At 46.6% G+C, this 19,072-nt stretch overlaps 1 protein-coding gene across 2 annotated transcripts in view; it reads right to left on the reverse strand.

Moving 5' to 3' along the window:
* Window positions 1-19,072, reverse strand: part of LOC134958390 (uncharacterized) — a 308,066-nt gene that overhangs the window by 277,036 nt on the left and 11,958 nt on the right. For both annotated transcript variants that reach the window (XM_063940954.1, XM_063940953.1), the window contains exon 3: window positions 9,398-9,477. In XM_063940954.1, the coding sequence (XP_063797024.1) occupies window positions 9,398-9,477 (80 nt within the window). The remainder of the gene's footprint in view (window positions 1-9,397; window positions 9,478-19,072) is intronic.

Raw genomic sequence — 19,072 nt, forward strand, 5'->3', positions numbered from 1 at the left:
ACTGTAGGAGAAACAAAAGGAGGTTGGATGTGAAGCATTCCCTGGAAAAAAGTGTGCACATCCTGTAGGTTAGCAATTTTCTTTTGAAACCATACAGTCAATGCTGACACCTGCACTCTCAATGAAGCCACCCTTAGACCTTTGTCCATTCCTGCCTGAAGGAATGCTAGTTCTCTGGAAACTCTGAAAGACCTAGGGTCAAATTTCTGATCACCGCACCACTGAATATAGGCTTGCCATACTCGGTGATAAATGCGAGCTGAGGATGGTTTCCTTGCTCTGAGCATTGTTTGAATTACCTGTTGTGAGAATCCTTTTGCTTTCAAGATGGAAGTCATAAGATCCACGCCGTCAAAGACAGTCGATCCAGATGCTTGTGATAGCAAGAACCCAGGGACAGTAGATCTTGAGGTAGTAGGAATAGAATATCCATCGACAGCCTCTGCTGATCTGTGTACCAATGTCTTCTGGGCAAATTCGGAGCTATTAGTATCACGGCGGCCTTTCCTTGTTTTACCTTTCACATCACCCTGGGTAAGAGGGCGATCAGTAAAAACACATAGGCCAGACGAAAGTCCCATCTCACTGACAGGGCATCGACAAAGGTCGCTCTGGGATCCTTTGTACTTGACCCGTAGGAAACTTTGTTGTTTTGACGGGACGCCATGAGATCTATCTCTGGTAACCCCCACTTGTCTACCAGAGTCTGGAAGACCTTGGGATGTAAAGCCCATTCGTTTGCATGAATGGCGTGTCGATTGAGAAAATCCGCTTCCCAGTTTAGGACTCCTGGAATGAATCCTGCAGACAAGGCTGGATGATGAAGCTCTTCCCACCTTAATATGCAACTTACCATCTTCATTGCTTTTTGGCTGCGCGTTCCTCCCTGATGATTGAGGTACGCTACTGCCATTGCATTGTCCGAGCAAATTTTAACAGGTTTTTTTTCTGGAGGATGTCCTTTGCCTGAATTAGTGCCATATGTATGGGCCGAAGTTCCAATATATTTATTGCCAGGCAACTTTCTTCCTTGGTCCACTGCCCCTGGAAGCAACTTCTTCCTGACACTGCTCCCAAGTCCTGAAGACTGCCATCCGTTGTCAGAACTTCCCAATCTGATATCCAAAAGGGTCTCCCTTAGTCCAGATGGGATGTTTCTAGCCACCAGGCTAATGACCTCTTTACTTCCAGAAGGACCATAGTCTGCGTATTCATTGTCTGATGTAACCCATTCCATCTGGAAAGGATCAGACATTGCAGAGGCCTCAAATGGAATTGTGCATACTCCACCATGTCGAATGTCAACACCATAAATCCCATCACATGCATTGCTGCATGAATGGATACCCTTTGACTGTGTAGCAGCTCCTGAATTCTCGACTGAATTACTCTCTGAAGACTCGAATCCAACACAACCGCCAAGTGAGTCATCCGTTGTGACGGAACCAGGGACGACTTTGCCCAATTTATGAGCCAACCAGGTCTTTGTAAACAAGCTATTGTCTGTTGCAGATGACAATGATGCAATTCCAGAGACTGTGCCAGGATTAATAAGTTGTCGAGATATAGAAAAATTCTTATCCCCTGCCGATGAAGATAAGCAACCATAACCACCGTGATTTTGGTGAACACTCTGGGAGCTGTGGCCAGTCCAAATGGTAGGGCCTGAAACTGAAAGTTTTGCTGGAGGATAGCAAACCTGAGATAGCACTGATGGGACAGTGCTATAGGTACATATAGGTAAGCATCCTGGATATTCAGAGATACCATAAAATCCTTCGGCTCCATGGCCAAAATAATGGAACGTAAAGTCTCCATATGAAATCGAGGCACCCAAATGTACTTGTTTAGCATCTTGAGATTGAGTATGGGCCGGAACGACCCATTTGGCTTCTGAACCAAAAACAGGTTGGAATAAAATCCTTGTCCTCGTTGCGCAGGAGGAACTGGAATTATCGCTCCTGACTGAAGCAACTTCTGAACTGCTTCTTGTAAAGCCCTGGCCTTTCGTTTCCACTGAAGATGGGCTGGTACCAAAAAACCTTTGAGGAGGGTGTTTCTTGAAGGCCAACACATAACCGTGAAATACCGCTACTTGCACCCAGGCATCCGTGGTGGACTGCTGCCAGATCTGTGCAAAATGAAGAAGTCGGCCTCCCACCCTGGAATCCCCCAGATGGAGGCCCACACCATTAGGCTAATGGCTTATCTTCTGACTTGGAAGCCAGCCCCCTGGTAGCCCAATGCTTTTTTTTATCTTAACAGACTTGTCAGATTGAAACTGTTTGCCATAACCCTTTCCTTTTGCTTTTCCTTGAGTCCGAAAGGGCAGTAAAGCTGGAAATCTAGGCTTGGATTTGTATGTGGAAGGAAACTTCTGATTCCAAAATACTGTTTAATTATTTACCAAAAAGAATATCTCCAGTAAGAGACAAATACTCTAGAACCTTCTTAGATTCTGAGTCAGCTTTCCATATACGTAGCCAAGTTGCTCTACGAGCTGCTACTGCTGAAGCTGATGTTTGAGAGGCAATAGTACCCATATCCAGGGCTGCTTCTTCCATAAAAATAGCCACCTGTTTAATATGTGCAATATGGGATTGTTGCTCTCTAGATGCCAATGAAAGATTAGCCTCCAATGCATCAGCCCAGGCTGCCACTGCTTTTGCCATCCAGGCTGAAGCCATGGCTGGTCTTACGATTGCTCCGGACAAGAAGAAAATGTGTTGTTTTTAAAAAAAACCTATCTATTTTTCCTATACGTGACATCATTTAATGATGTAGAAGGCAGAGTTAATGTAGATTTTCACACTAATCGAATGACATGCATATCTACTTTGGGAGCCACCTCCCATTTTAAACAGTCCCTAGCCGGAAGAGGATAACAGGAATTCTATTTCTTTGGAATTCTAACTTTTTACTGGGTGTTACCCAAGCCTCTTGCATAATTTCCGTCAGCTGTTCTGACCCAGGAAATTCAGTCCTAACTGTTTTGGGACGTTTAAACACAGGTGCTTCAGATATTAACAAAGGCTCTGCTCCTTCCTCTACGGATAGAATGGCTTTCATAGCACTAATTAGCTCAGGTATGTCCGCTGAGCTGAGACATTCATCCTCATCTCTGTATGCAGACCCGGAGTGTGATGAGTCCTCATTCTCTGACGAGTCCTCATCTGAAACATGTGTAGACTGTGAAGATGTTGTATCATGCCTTTTTGATTTACTTACCACCGGCCTATTAGCCTGTTCTTGTTGAAAGACTGCAGATTCCTGTACTAGATAAACCACAGGGGGAATGTTGCATGTAAGGGTTAATAGGGTAACCTATGCCTGGTATAGGAGCTGCTATTATCCGCTCAGCTATACTGGATAATGTCTGTGCAAAAGTAGCCCATTTGGGTTCAACTTGAACCTGTGCCTGCCTCAGCTTATTCAGGAGGCTTTGGTGAAAGCTAAAACATTTTGCACATAATCCATTTTGAATCAGATCCTGAGATGTTAACCCAACTTTGCAAGACAAACATGAAATTAGTGTTGGTGCTGCTGTGGAGAGTGTATCCTCCTCACCCTTGCCTCTCTTAGACATGATAAACACATACTGTACCTGTACAGTGTTAACTAAACAATTTGTGACTGCAATCACTTTAAAATTTGTTAAAGTGACATACAATCCGATCCCTCCCTGATTTGCACCAGTATTGAGGATCGAATACACAGAAACTGACAGAATATAGTAAAGTCAGCAATAATACTAGCAATCAGTCACAGGTTATACATTAGTATAATAAGCAATATGAGCACATAATTAACTACAGATACATTTCAAGTATGTAGGAGAAACATATTACTGCATTACCTTATATAGGATTTTAAATGTATTCAGTCGCACAGCGAAAGAAACAGCAGGAATAGTTTACAGACTCATATGCATTAGGCACTTATCCAACTATTCATACTCGAAGGTAGATAGAGACTTAGTGCTGTATCACCCAGCTTCGGAGAGTGGGATACAGGGAGACGTTACCCCGCTTCCAGGATTGATCAATACGTTAGTGAATGCTGAGTGGATCTAGATGCTATTAGTGTACACAACCACCCTGTGAACCTACAGTGTACACAGACACCCAAGTGAACACCGAGGCACCAGTCAAACAGCCGCCTATACTGCCACAGGGTCCTTTTAGTACACAGCGTCTCAGACGGAAGTGGAAACTCATGGCGGGAAACTCGGAGGAAACTGTTCATGAACCGAGGGAGGGGCGACCAAGGGAGCATCTTACTCCCCACTGCTGACATCAACCCCGGGGATCACGGCCTCATACTACCCCTGGAGCCTATGATCCCTAATGCCTAGCGCTGGTGCACCCGAGGTGGCAGCTGCGTCAGCGACTTTTCGGTAGTCTCCATCCTGAAACAGTGTGGCTGTGTCTCGTGTTTCCCCTACTAAGTGAAACAGATGCCTTACCTTCTCCCTGTTCTCCGGCCACAGCCTGGTAACGTCTGTTGGACTTGCTAGTACATCTTACACAGACGCCCGCTGAAAAAGCACTTTACACGTGGGTAAGCGTTGTCACGACCCGGCGGGGAGTTGTTGGAGTGACTCTTTCTAAGGTATGTATACAGATGGAGCCTCACTCATCTAGGCTTATCTGCTGTGCCTAGATGCACCAAGGTTTATTAGCTTAAGCATTTCATCTATTGTTCTCAGATGCAATACAATACAGCAGGGGACTAAGTCATTACAGCTGGGGATTAAGTCCGACAGCCCTGGTTCAGTTAATCCTATTAAAGGGATAGATGAGGAGGGTTCCATCTGTAAAATGCTTTGTAGAAAGATTGCTCAAAAAATAGTAAGACTATAAAAATAAAATAATTAAAAGCTTATGGCTGCTAAAACCAGCAGCCGATTGACCATGGTCCGGCTCCTGCTGCACTAAACAAAAAACTGAATTGCCTGAGCCAGGAGGCGGGGATATAGGAGACGTGCCTGGGGCATTCTGGGAGGCCGAAAGCTTTGATCATTGGTGCCAATCTGCTGTCACTACCATATATCCCAATGTTTATCCTGTGGATAACATGTGAACCCTGCAGGAGAACTATATATTTTGCTTTGGATCACACACAGATATATAGCAGTAGTGTATGGCAGTCGCAGTACTAGTAGTCAGAGTAATGCACCAATAGAAATATATTTTTTGCTTTGGATCACACACAGATATATAGCAGTAGTGTACGGCAGTACTTGTAGTCATCACTGAATGACGCACCAATAGAAATGTATTTTTTGCTCTGGATCACACACAGATGTATAGCAGTAGTGTAAAGCAGCCGCAGTACTAGTAGTCAGAGTGACACACCAATAGAAATATATTTTTTGCTTTGGATCACACATAGATACAGTATATAGCAGTAGTGTATGGTAGCCACAGTACTAGTAGTCAGAGTGACGCACCAATAGAAATTTGGTCAGGTTGTGGCTAGTATTGTAACCTGAAAAACGGTTATCCTAGTGAAATACAAAATCTTATTTATTAAGCAGCAGCAGAGTATTGCCTCGTGGTGCCAAGTCAAAAAATTCCCTGGATATGCCAGGTGCATACAATTAAAAAACAAGCACACTTCTCCCTATGCTATAACAATCTAGGAAATGGTGTGGCAAGAGCTCATATGATTCCAACTACTATATTTGAGTCATATACTTTCATAAAAAAATAATTGACCGGTCACAATACAATAAAAATCACACACTTCAGAATTATTATAAAAAAAATATTCTAGAGCACTTTGTATTTGTTTCCTTTAAGAGGTGGATCCTAAATAGCTGTGTACACACGGAAAAAAAAATACAAAAATGAGTTGTCCATAGTCTCTATATAAAATCCTCTTAGTAACTGTGGTAACATCAGATGATGGTACTCCCTTAACAAGGGTTTGTGTGTAAATATTCACACAGTTCTTTGGCAATTAGCCCCGTATATTCAATGGTAAAACAATGCTTTCACACTGACACTCTCCGCTAAGGAGCCTTACATGGAACTCCTGCGAGGCAGTTCAGGTATATACGAGGAAAAGTCCCAGGATCGTAAGAGGCTAGCTCTGGCTGCAGTATTCGGCACACTGCTGGCGCCTGTAGCATACAGATGTCCCGTCTTACTTGCACTGTGAGTCACGTCCTCTATCTCCATGCCGCTTACTCCGGTAAGTAGTATCTGTCCTCGTGGCTCTTTAGGGTCTGTGTCAGCAGGCTATTCCAGTATAAGGATCCAAAAAGAATACGAACTGACGCGTTTCGCTCCTAATACAGGGGCTTTTCTTTGGAAAAGTTAAAAAATAGCCTGATCATTTTCCTCAATTTCGTTCTGATTCGGTACCACCTAAAGATCAGTTGAGTCCAGTTGTACTTTTAAGTCTTTTTATAACAGCTGCAAATTGGGCCGCCTGTTTTTTTCATTATAGGTGTCATAGTGTCCTGTATTGTACAGACCACATCATCATATCCTAAAGGACCAGAAGTAACTGTCAAAAGGCCAAGCAGAGATGGGAGTTTATCAGATTCAGGGGCAGCAGGCAAATCCAGACCCCTAGGACCTAGGGGTGTCAGCGTACACTGAGCTTTCCCCTTTATTCCCGGCCCTCACATGTTGAGCACACGTTGAGGTCTTGCTGGGGTGGATGGCATGACACATTTAAACATGAGCCTTTAGGTGGCATGAGAGCATCACCAATAGGAGAATCAGGCTATTCTGTGCAAGGACCAGAGTGGTAATGGAGAGGTTATGGATTAATGGGAAAGTCAAGAGACACAGTTACACTGAAACTTGTGCAGCCCATATCTTGGATGGACAATGTACTATAATCACATAAAATGTAGAGTAAAGTTGAAAAAGTAGTAGTATTGCAGGACATCATCAAGTAAAAGTCCCTCACACTCACAGTTCCTCCATGTATGCTCTAACAGTAAGTGCAGAGAGAATAAATAGGAAGTCAAGCAGGTGTGGAAATCACATACATGGGACAGTCTGCTATACTTAAAAAGTTTACAATTTATTAAAATATACAATAAAACATAAGGGTATGTATCAGTAATGGATAATAAAACTCATATGCACCACCTTCTTTGGGATTCGATTGCAAGTCCACTCTAATGTAATGGAGCAATGATTTCTGGATAGGACACCTTCCAAATAATGCAGTTACTATCGGAACAATGTGATATTACCGGATTGTGAAAATCCCCTTGATGTTGCGTAAGCCTTAGGACAAATCCATTTGAAGCTGCAGGGATGTACCAGAATGTAGACAGGGTTCACAGTGATGGATGAATGTCCAAAATATGCCAGGTAAAGGTCAAAAGTTGCAGAGTGTGGAGAGGAAACCTGGTGGGTGCTTCCAAAGTAATATCAACGCGTTTCACTGGTTAGTTAAGAATCCAGCTTCCTCAGGAGCAGGGTTATATATGAGGAAGGAACTACACACAGTATGAGGTCTCTGTGAATGCTGGAATCCTCTGTGTACTGGGGTGAAGATGGCCACCAAGAGTCTGTGGCAGCCATATGTGGTAATGGGCACCATTGAAAAAGACACTAGGGGCCACCAGGAATTACATCCCGTACCCAGCCCCACCGGAACACGAACCAGCGGTTCTGGGACAGGGAGGCCTGGGCACGGTAACAGGAACAAGACGGCCACCTCGGAAAGGCAGAGCAGTCCACCTCGGAAAGGTAGAGCAGGCCGCGGTACACTGAGCACACCAGGTTACGAAGAAGCCGGACACCGGGGTTAGAGCAACGTCTGGGGGGTTCTTAGAGATGGTCCCAGACAGGATAGCCGAGGGCGTCAGCGAGATGGGGACAAATAAAGAGCTCGGTAGCAGGAACTCCAGAACGCTGCATCCACTCGACTCTGCTTCCAAGCCACGCCCCCAAGCTACAAATACATTTCAATATATTTGAGAGTGGTTCCACTACAAGTTTGCGATTAAGGGTGTATCCAATTGAGTGCGTATTTAAAAAAGAAACAGAAAGCGCAGGGATTTCCTATTCAATTGAATGGGAGAACATGAGCCACGTGATTTCTAGATAAATCACTGTGGGTTTTTTCCCGCAGCCCCAGAGCTAGTCAATATTTTTAGGAAAAATTATGGGACTCTGTAACCCCTGTGATGCCCCCTCTCCCTTCCCATGACTAATTAATCAGAAGTTTCCAAATAGCTTAATTAGTTAAATAATTACTCACCTGACAACACTGATCACATTTTGCACTTCAACGGCATGCTGAAGGTTTCTGTCCAACGTCTGCAGATGTGTGAGTGCGACCTTTGTCACGCTCTGTCAGTGTGTGTGTGTGTGTGTGTGTGTGTGTGTGTGTGTGTGTGACCCCCTGTCAGTTGTGTGTGACCCCCCTGTCATGTGTGTGTGACCCTGTCCAGTGTGCTGTATCACTTACCTCTGTTTGGGCAGAAGTCAGTGCAGCAGCCAGTCAAAGCAGAGTCTGGGATGTGTGGAAAAGCAGCAGTCATGCACAGTAGATCACGGAGTGTGGAGAAGCAGCAGTTGTGCATAGCGGAGTCCAGGGAGTGTGCAGAATCAGCAGTCAGGCACAGTAGTTTGGGGCGTGTGTAGAAGCAGCAGTCATGCACAACAGAGTCCGGGAAGTGTGGAGAAGCAGCAACCAGTCACATCAGAGTCCGGGGAATGTGGAGAAGCAGCAGTCATGCACAGTAGATCAGGTGGTGTAGAGAAGCAGCAGTCAGTCACAGCAGAGTCCGGGAAGTGTGAAGAAGCAGCAGTCAGTCACATCAGAGTCCAGGGAGTGTGAAGAAGCAGCAGTTATGTACAGCAGAGTCCAGGGAATTTGGAGAAGCAGCAGTCACTCACAGCAGAGTCCGGGGAATGTGGAGAAGCAGCAGTCATGCACAGTAGATCAGGTGGTGTAGAGAAGCAGCAGTTATGCACAGCAGAGTCCGGGGAGTTTAGAGAAGCAGCAGTCAGTCACAGCAGAGTCCGGGGAGTGTGGAGAAGCAGCAGCCGTACACAGCAGAGTCCGGGCAGTGTGGAGAAGCAGAGACTGGAGCAGCCAGAACAGGTGAGTATTATTTTTTCTTCTCTCCCCGTGGGGATTTTGGCTGAAAAAAACTGCAGCCAAGCTTGTTTAAATTGGATACCGCGGGTATTGGAAGCACGCACACCTGCAGTAATCCACAACTGTGCGTGAAGTCCAAGAAGTATTTTTGCAGTCAAAACTTTGCACCTAACTAGATACCCCCCCCCCCCAAAAAAAAATTAAAAAAAAAAATGTCTAACTGGCCCTACAACTGGGATGATAGAATGCTGCAAAAATCTAGAACAAACAATAGCGCATTATATTACATTTCCACCAGAATAAGGAAATAAATCACCTTTATTGTGTGTTGGTAGGGGAACTACGACGTCTAGTTCTCTATCGCTATAATCTGTAAAATCCAATTCCAGATAGTCTCTATAACATATGAAATGACAGAGAAGATATTAGCTCACATCACGTTTCTAACAGATTCTGCAAGGTTTAATTACATGTATGTTTTCGCTTCTAGGGCGTGATTCAGACACTAGGGGGTATATTTACTAAGCTCCCGATTTTGACCGAGATGCCGTTTTTTCTTCAAAGTGTCATCTCGGGAATTTACTAAGCAAAAATCTCGGCAGTGATGTCGTAATATTTTGGAAGTCCTAGGAAAAAATCACGAATCAATACACCATCGGTCAAATACGCCTGCAATTTGGTAGAAATCGGTCATTTACTAAAAAGTGCAAATCACAAACACTGCCGACAATAGCCAAACACTGCCGTGCTGAAATACAATTCATGAAAAAGTGCTAAAAAAAACCAGACCTGCTTTTTTATCCCGTGTTTGGATAGGCATGCACGGATCTATGAGATCCGTGCATGTTTATCAGTGGGAAGGGGATGGGAAAGTGTTATTTTATTTAAAAAAAATGCGTGGGGTCCCCCCTCCTAAGCAAAACCAGCCTCGGGCTCTTTGAGCCGGTCCTGGTTGCAAAAATATGGGGGGAAAAATTATAGAGGTTCCCCCATATTTAAACAACCAGCACCGGGCTCTGCGCCTGGTCCTGGTTCCAAAAATACGGGGGACAAAAAGCATAGGGGTCCCCCGTATTTCTGAAACCAGCACCGGGCTCCACTAGCCAGATACATAATTCCACAGCCGGGGGACACTTTTATATAGGTCCCGGCGGCCCTGGCATTACATAACCAACTAGTCACCCCTGGCCGGGGTACCCTGGAGGAGTGGGGACCCCTTCAATCAAGGGGTCCCCCCCCCTCCAGCCACCCAAGGACCAGGGGTGAAGCCCGAGGCTGTCCCCCCCATCCAAGGGCTGCGGATGGGGGGCTGATAGCCTTTGTGAAAATTGTTGAATATTGTTTTTAGTAGCAGTACTACAAGTCCCAGCAAGCCTCCCCCGCAAGCTGGTACTTGGAGAACCACAAGTACCAGCATGCGGAGGAAAACCGGGCCCGCTGGTACCTGTAGTACTACTACTAAAAAAATACCCCAATAAAAACATAAGACACACACCTTGAAAGTATAACTTTAATGCATACATCCACACCTCCATATACACATACTTACCTATGATCACACGAGGGTCGGTCCTCTTCTCCATGTAGAATCCATGGTGTACCTGTTGAAAAAATTATACTCACAAAATCCAGTTTAGATCGGTCCTCTTCTTGTAATCCATTTGTAATCCAGGTACTTGGCAAAATAAAAAAACGGACACCAGACCTCGCACTGAAAGGGGTCCCATGTTTTCACATGGGAACCCTTTCCCCCGGATGCCAGAAACCCCCTCTGACTTATGTCTAAGAGGGTTCCATCATCCAATCAGGGAGCGCCACATTGTGGCACCCTGATGATTGGCTGTGTGCTCCTGTACTGTATGACAGGCAGCACCCGGCAGTGTTACAATGTAGCGCCTATGCGCTCCATTATAACCAATGGTGGGAACTTTGTGGCCAGCGGCTGACCGAAAGTAACCTCACCGCTGACTGCAAAGTTCCCACCATTGGTTATAATGGAGCGCATAGGCGCTACATTGTAACACTGCCGGGTGCTGCCTGTCATACAGTACAGGAGCACACAACCAATCAGGAGGGTGCCACAATGCCTATATAAAAGTGTCCCCCGGCTGTGGCATTATGTATCTAGCTAGTGGAGCCCGGTGCTGGTTTCAGAAATACGGGGGACCCCTATGCTTTTTGTCCCCCGTATTTTTGGAACCAGGACCAGGCGCAGAGCCCGGTGCTGGTTGTTTAAATATGGGGGAACCTCTATCATTTTTTCCCCCATATTTTTGCAACCACGACCGGCTCAAAGAGCCCGAGGCTGGTTTTGCTTAGGAGGGGGGACCCCACGCATTTTTTTTTAAAGATTTTAACACTGATTTTATTTTTTAATAAGGTGCACAATGAAGCCCAGCACGGATCTCTCAGATCCGGCTGAGATTCATTGTATTAAAGTCGGCAGTGTTTTACAAGACACTCACGTAAAACACTGCCAAAAAAAACGAATGACATCGACATCGGTAAAACCGAAAATGCAGAATACGGCAGCTTAGTAAATTAGTCGTACTAAATTCAAAAAGTTGCAACTTTACACTTTCGATGTCATTCGTGATTGAACTTTGACCTCAAACGGGAAAATACGAATCTTAGTAAATTTACCCCTAGGTCTCAGGAATGTCTTGAAATGTATTAGGAGTTCCTGAGTAGTGACATAGAGGTGGCTATGCGCATGCATGGGGCTGTCTGTCATATGGCCATGTTATGGGTGTGGCGCTGAACTGTCTGTGAACCCAGGTGCGTAATCGCTCACACTGGAGGCCACGCTTAGCATGTAGCTGGTGCAAGTTTCCATGGTGCAACCAATGTTTGAGTCTAAAGAAGCCCAAAGGGGGCATCCCAGTCCTTGCACTTTTTGGTGCACAACTGTACACCACGGAAGGGGCTTGTAGCTGCATTCAGGGTCGGACTGGCCCACAGGGGTACCAGGGAAACCACCGGTAGGCCCCACTGTCTGAGTGCCCACTCCTTCCTCTAGGGATCAGGATCCAGACCGTGCACTTGTTTTATACATGGTAGATATGTCGCATTACACTTCACTAGTCTATTGTGTATTTCAAGCCTCTGTAGAGGCTGGCCACAGTCCTTTTGTAGGCTGGCCACACCCTTAAGTATGGGCCCCTATCACTGCATTCCCCCGGTGGGCCCTTCATGCCCCAATCCGACACTGGCTGCATTTACATAAACTCACATACGCAAGACCAGCAAAGACGCACATAGACGGGCGCTGCTGCGCCTGACTGAGAATCAGGCCCATATGGACTATCAGATATTCACATGGCCAGAGGCGTATCTAGAGAGGAGGGGACCCGTGTGCAGTCTCCATGTGTGCCCCCCCTCTCCCGTAGCCGGCACCGCTGCTGTTAGCATTCTGAGCACTGAGACTCTGGCACAGTGTCAGAGTCTACAGCGCATGAGCAAGATTCTGAAAAAACTGCCGACGCACCATTTTTTCGGAGTCCTGCGCTGTAGACTCTGGCACTGTGCCAGGGTCTCTGGTGCTTAGTACACTAGCAGCGGCGATGCCGGTTACGGGAAAGGAGGGGGCCCACACACAGTCACCGATGGACACCGGAAAGGTGAGTGTAGAAGAAATGGGTGCAGTGTGTGCGGTGTGGGCCAACTCTTTACCCAGGGTCCCATTAAGATATGCCACTGCACTTGGCTCCATAATAAACATATTTATTGCATTATACTTGGCTTTACTTTCTGAAAGGATCATTCTGGTCAATAACAATATTGCCTGGTGGGGGTTCTCCTCTACAGGCTGCTTGTGTTGGGGCACAGGAAATCTAAGTTACACCCAAATGACTGTTGGCCCCACTTATATCAAATAAACTAGGAAATGTTCAGGAAGCGATCATTTCCCTCCGTACACATGGCAGGGGCGGTCCTGTCTAGGCGTGTGTATATTAGTACATCCTTACTAATCTTTATTTCTTATTGTCATGAAGGACGGCAATAAGAAATTACAATTATCAAGTCCAGGACCCGATAATTAATATTCAGCAATTTCAGTGTAGCCAGTGCCACTCAGTAGTGCTCTACTCCCAGCACTACGGCCTGCGGTACTGTTCCGTTATCTCTCGGAACAGCAAATAATGCTCTGAACTGCAGGGAGGCTGACAGATGTACTACTGAGCGCACTCTGAGACAGCCGCACTCTGATACAGCCGCACGCTGAGACAGTCACACTCTGAGATAGTTACACTCTGAGACATACTTGCCTACCCTCCCGGAATGGCCGGGAGGTTCCCAAAAATCGGGTGACGCTCCCGGCCCCCCGGAAAGGTAGGCAAGTGTCCCGCATCCGCCGCCAGCTCCCGCAACCGCCCATGGCTGCCCACAACAGAGCACCAGTGGGCGGTCCGAGGGGGACCCGATGATGTGATTCACACTGAATCGCGTCATCATAGTTCCGCCCTTCGCTCACCAGTGCCTGTTTCCTTGCACTGGATAGCGGAGAGTGGAGTACAATGACGTGTTTCATACCACCACGCCCCGGACATGACCGCCTCACTACTGGACACGCCCCCTGTTTGCCGATCAAGCTGCCCCCTCCCTGAAGAGGACGCAGCAATACCGGCAAGTATGCTCTGAGACAGCCGCTCTCTGAGACAGCTGCACTCTGAGACAGCCACACGTGGAGACAGTCACACTCTGAGATAATCACACTCTAAGACAGCCGCACTCTGAGACATCGGCACTCTGAGACAGCCGCATTCTGAGACAGCAGCACTTGGAGACAGCTGCACTCTGAAACAGGCGCACGCTGAGACAGCCACACTCTGAGCTAGTCACACTCTGAGACAGCCACACGTGGAGACAGTCACACTCTGAGACAGCCACACGTGGAGACAGTCACACTCTGAGATAATCACGATCTAAGACAGCTGCACCCTGAGACAGCCGCAGTCTGGGACAGCCGCAGTCTGAGACATCGGCATTCTGAGACAGCCGCATTCTGAGACAGCTGCATTCTGAGACAGCTGCACTCTGAAACAGGCGCACGCTGAGACAGCCACACTCTGAACTAGTCACACTCTGAGACAACCGCATTCTAAAACAGTTGCACTTTAAGACAGTCACACTCTGAAACAGCCACATTCTGAGGCAGCCACACTCTGAGACAGCTGCATTCTCAGACAGCCACACTGTGAGACAGCCACATTCTGAGACGGCTGCATTCTGAGACAGTTGCACTTTAGATCAGCCACACTCTGAGACAGTCGCATTCTGAGACAGCCACACTCTGAGACAGCCGCACTCTGAGACAGTTACACTTTGAGATAGCCAATCTGCTACCAGGACCGTGATCAATCTGCTACTGGGACTGTGATCGCCGTACAGTCTGTTGTTTCCCGGGTGCTCGGGTACGGCACATCGCGGACCGGGTAGATAGATTGCTGGGAGGGGCTGGTAAAGACCCGGCAGTCTTGGTGCACATTGGCACCAATGACAAAGTTAGTGGAAGGTGGAATGTCCTTAAGAAAGATTGTAGGGACTTAGGGCAGAAACTAAAGGCAAGGACATCTAGGGTAATATTCTCTGAATTATTACCTGTGCCACGCGCTAGCCCAGGGAGGCAGACAGAGATTAGGGAGGTAAATGTGTGGCTTAGAGACTGGCAGGGCCGTAACTACGTGTGTGCCAAGTGGGCTTGGCACACAGCGCAGTTGCCCTGAGGGCGCACGGCCAGCGGCATGTAATGAGTCAAATTGACTCATTACATGCCGCCTCTGCTGTGTGCGCCGTGCGCCGCCGTGCTGTGGAGGGAGAAGAGAGCAGCGCCGGGCAGCGGACAAGGAGGAGGAGGGAGGGGGAGCAGGGAACCGCAGCAGCGCTATTTCATTGGTAGTAAGCGCCGCTGCAGCATCCCCCTCTCCTTCCGTATTGGCTGCCCTGCGCTGCTGTGGATGCTGGGATGCGGTTCCTTCATCCCAGCATCCACAGCAGCGCCGGGCAGCCAATACGGAAGGAGGGGGGGATGCTGCAGCGGCGCTTACTACCAATGAAATAGCGCTGCTGCGGCTCCAGTCCCCCTCCCTCCTCCTCCTTGTCCGATGCCTGCCCTGCACAGAGGGAGCTGCACGAGGAGTCTGACTGCCAGCGGGGAGATGGTAAGTATATCTCTCTTTCTCTCTCTCTCTCTCTCTCTCTCTCTCTCTCAGGGGGACACCGTCTGCCATAATGTGTAAAAAGAGGGACTGGCTGCCGCCATGTGTAAAATGGGGGACTGCCTGCCGCAATGTGTAAAAAGGGGGACTGCCTGCCGCAATGTGTAAAAAGGGGGACTGGGGCTGCCGCAATGTGTAAAAAGGGGACTGGCTGCCGCAATGTGTAAAAAGGGGGACTGGGGCTGCCGCAATGTGTAAAAAGGGGGACTGGGGCTGCCGCAATGTGTAAAAAGGGGGACTGGGGCTGCCGCAATGTGTAAAAAGGGGGACTGGGGCTGCCGCAATGTGTAAAAAGGGGGACTGTGGCTGCCGCAATGTGTAAAAAGGGGGACTGGCTGCCCAATGTGTGAAAAGGGGACTGGCTGCCGCAGTGTGTAAAAAGGGGGACTGGGGCTGCCGCAATGTGTAAAAAGGGGGACTGTGGCTGCCGCAATGTGTAAAAAGGGGGACTGGCTGCTGCAATGTGTGAAAAGGGGACTGGCTGCCGCAATGTGTAAAAAGGGGGACTGGCTGCCGCAATGTGTAAAAAGGGGGACGCTGTCTGCCGTAATGTGTAAAAAGGGGGACTGTCTGCTGTAATTTGTAAAAAGGGGGACTGGGGCTGCCGCAATGTGTAAAAAGGGGGACTGGGGCTGCCGCAATGTGTAAAAAGGGGGACTGTGGCTGCCGCAATGTGTAAAAAGGGGGACTGGCTGCCCAATGTGTGAAAAGGGGACTGGCTGCCGCAGTGTGTAAAAAGGGGGACTGGGGCTGCCGCAATGTGTAAAAAGGGGGACTGTGGCTGCCGCAATGTGTAAAAAGGGGGACTGGCTGCCGCAATGTGTAAAAAGGGGGACTGGGTGCCGCAATGTGTAAAAAGGGGGACGCTGTCTGCCGTAATGTGTAAAAAGGGGGACTGTCTGCTGTAATGTGTAAAAAGGGGGACGCTGTCTGCTGTAATGTGTAAAAAGGGGGACTGTCTGCTGTAATGTGTAAAAAGGGGGATGCTGTCTGCTGTAATGTATAAAAGGGGCTCTACCTGGTGCAGTGGCGCTACTGTGCAGCGTAATTTGAATAATGGAGACTACTGTGCATCATAGTATGAATTGCTATTATTTTGTGGCCACGCCCCTTCCCCATAAAGCCATGCCCCTATATATTTTTTGCGCGCCTATGGCGGGCACTGCCCCTGTCTTACACGGAGGGGGCGCCAATGTCATTTCTTGCACATAGCGCTAAAATGCCTAGTTACGGCACTGGAGACTGGTGTAGGAAAGAGGGGTTTGTGTTCCTGGAACACTGGGCGGACTTCTCAGTCAGGCGCCATCTTTTTTGTCCCGATGGATTGCACCTGAATGAGGAGGGGCTGCGGTGCTGGGGGGAAGGATGGTCACAAGGTTGGAGGAGTTTTTAAACTAGGAGCCTGGGGGGAGGGCTTAGCTAGAATCTATGGGTCATGCACTGAGAATAGTAAGGATGGAGGTAGCAAACTAAAAGGGGGTGGAGTAGGGGGGAGGAAAAGAGCAGCCGGTAAGGTTATTAACATGGGTTCTAACAAGGGTAGTATCAAAGGTATTGCCAAGACGTTAACTAACGACGACTGTGGATCAGCACTACGGCATAAAGAAAATGATGTCCTTATCACAAGGGAAAACACTTATGTCGGGGGGGGGGGGGGATTTTGTAAGACTTGATGAATCGATCAGAGAAATTAGTAAGGAGGGCTGTATTAAGTATGATGAGGGTGGAGAGGAAGGGAGGAAAATAACTGTCGGTAAGAGTAAGTACAGGAAGGCATTAATAAATAACGATAGTATACCATTAAAAAAACAAACGGACAAGGGAAATAGTACACTAAAATGTATGCTTGCAAACGCATGAAGCCTATCAGGTAAAATGGGGGATATGGGATTACTTGCATTGAAGGATTAGTATGATATTATAGGTATAACGGAAACATGGTTGGACGACTCTCACGACTGGGTTGCAAACTTGGAGGGATATCCTCTTTTCAGGAGGGACAGAGCTAACAAAAGGGGTGGAGGTGTATGTCTTTATGTAAAACCATCTCTAAAACCGTACTTAAAGGAGGTTATTTATGAAGGGACAGGAGATAATATGGAGTCGCTATGAAATCTCAAGTGGGGGTACTGATGCTAAAAAAATTGTCATAGGCACGTTCTACAAACAGCCAGATGTTAGCATACAAGAGGAAGAACAACTCTTGCAGCAAATTGAAAAAGCTGAGGGATTAGGGGACATCCAGTTTCAAGAAACATAGCTATAAGGGATCAATCAAAACATTTAACTTTAGAAAAACTAACTTTAGTATGCTGAGACGTGCACTAAACGACATTGACTGGGAAGTTTTGTTTCATGGTAAGAATACTACGGAAATGGAAGAGGCTTTAAAAGGGTGGCTTTATAGCAACATTCGCAAATTCATTCCCATGGCCAATAAATGCAGGAGTATCAAACTCAAACCGATCTGGCTTAATAAGAAGGTCAAGGAAGAAATGGTTACAAAGAGGCGTGCTTTCAAAGCATTTAAATCTAATGGAACGGTGGAGTCATTCTAGTACTACAAAGAATGCAATAATAGATGCCAAAAAGTAATAAGAGCAGCTAAAATAGATAACGAAAAGCAAATCGCTATAGAAAGTAAACGAATCCTAAAAAGTTTTTTAAATACATAAACAGTAAAAGGTTAAAAAAGGAGAATGTAGGTCCAATAAAAGATGAATTGGGAGTCTTGATTAATGATGACAAAATAAAAGCAGAAATACTGAACAAATTTTTTTCATCAGTGTTCACCAGAGAAGAGCAGATGGTGGGAGTAGTCCATAATGACAGTGACGATAATGACACGTGGCTAGATACTTGCTTAAGTGAGGATGTAGTCTGGGAGAGACTAAGCAAAATTAAGATTGATAAATCACCGGGCCCAGATGGACTTCATCCGAGGGTTCTTCTTATGGAGCTTAAGTCACAACTAGCAAGACCTCTATACTTGATCTTCTATAGTTCAATTTAATCAGGCATGGTACCAAAAGACTGGCGTATAGCGGAGGTAGTGCTATTATTTAAAAAGGGAAGTAAAAATAATCCTGGTAACTACAGACCAGTTAGTTTGACATATATATTGGGGAAAATATTGGAAGGAATTTTAAGAGATAGCATAGAGGATTAGCTGCAGACTGCTAAAATTATTAGCATAAACCAGCATGGGTTTGTGAGGAAGAGATCATGCCAAACTAAGTTAATTAGTTTCTAAAAGGAAGTGAGCGACAATCTTGACCAGGGGAAAGCGGTGGATGTGGTCTATTTAGATTTTGTAAAAGCCTCCAGTACAGTGCCACACAGGAGACTGATTGTCAAATTAATGGAGCTTGGCCTATGAAAAACTATTTGTACATGGATAAGTAATTGGCTGGATAACAGGGAATACCGAGTAGTGGTCAATGGGATGTTCTCCAGCTGAGCAACAGCAGTCAGCGGAATACCACAAGGGTCCGTACTAGGGCCTCTATTGTTCAATATATTTATTAATGACCTAGGAACAGGCCTGGAAAGCACCGTGTCAATCTTTGCTGATGATACTAAATTATGTAGGGTAATTAATTCAGGAATCGATGTGGAGTCTCTACAGAATTACTTATTTAAACTAGAAATTTGGGCATCTAAATGGAGAATGAGGTTTAATATAGAAAAATGCAAAGTTATGCATTTTTGGACAAAGAATAAACTAGCATCCTACACATTAAATGGGGAAAATCTAGGGGTAACATTAGTGG

Source organism: Pseudophryne corroboree, chromosome 9 (assembly GCF_028390025.1).
Source record: "Pseudophryne corroboree isolate aPseCor3 chromosome 9, aPseCor3.hap2, whole genome shotgun sequence".
NCBI lineage: Eukaryota > Metazoa > Chordata > Amphibia > Anura > Myobatrachidae > Pseudophryne > Pseudophryne corroboree.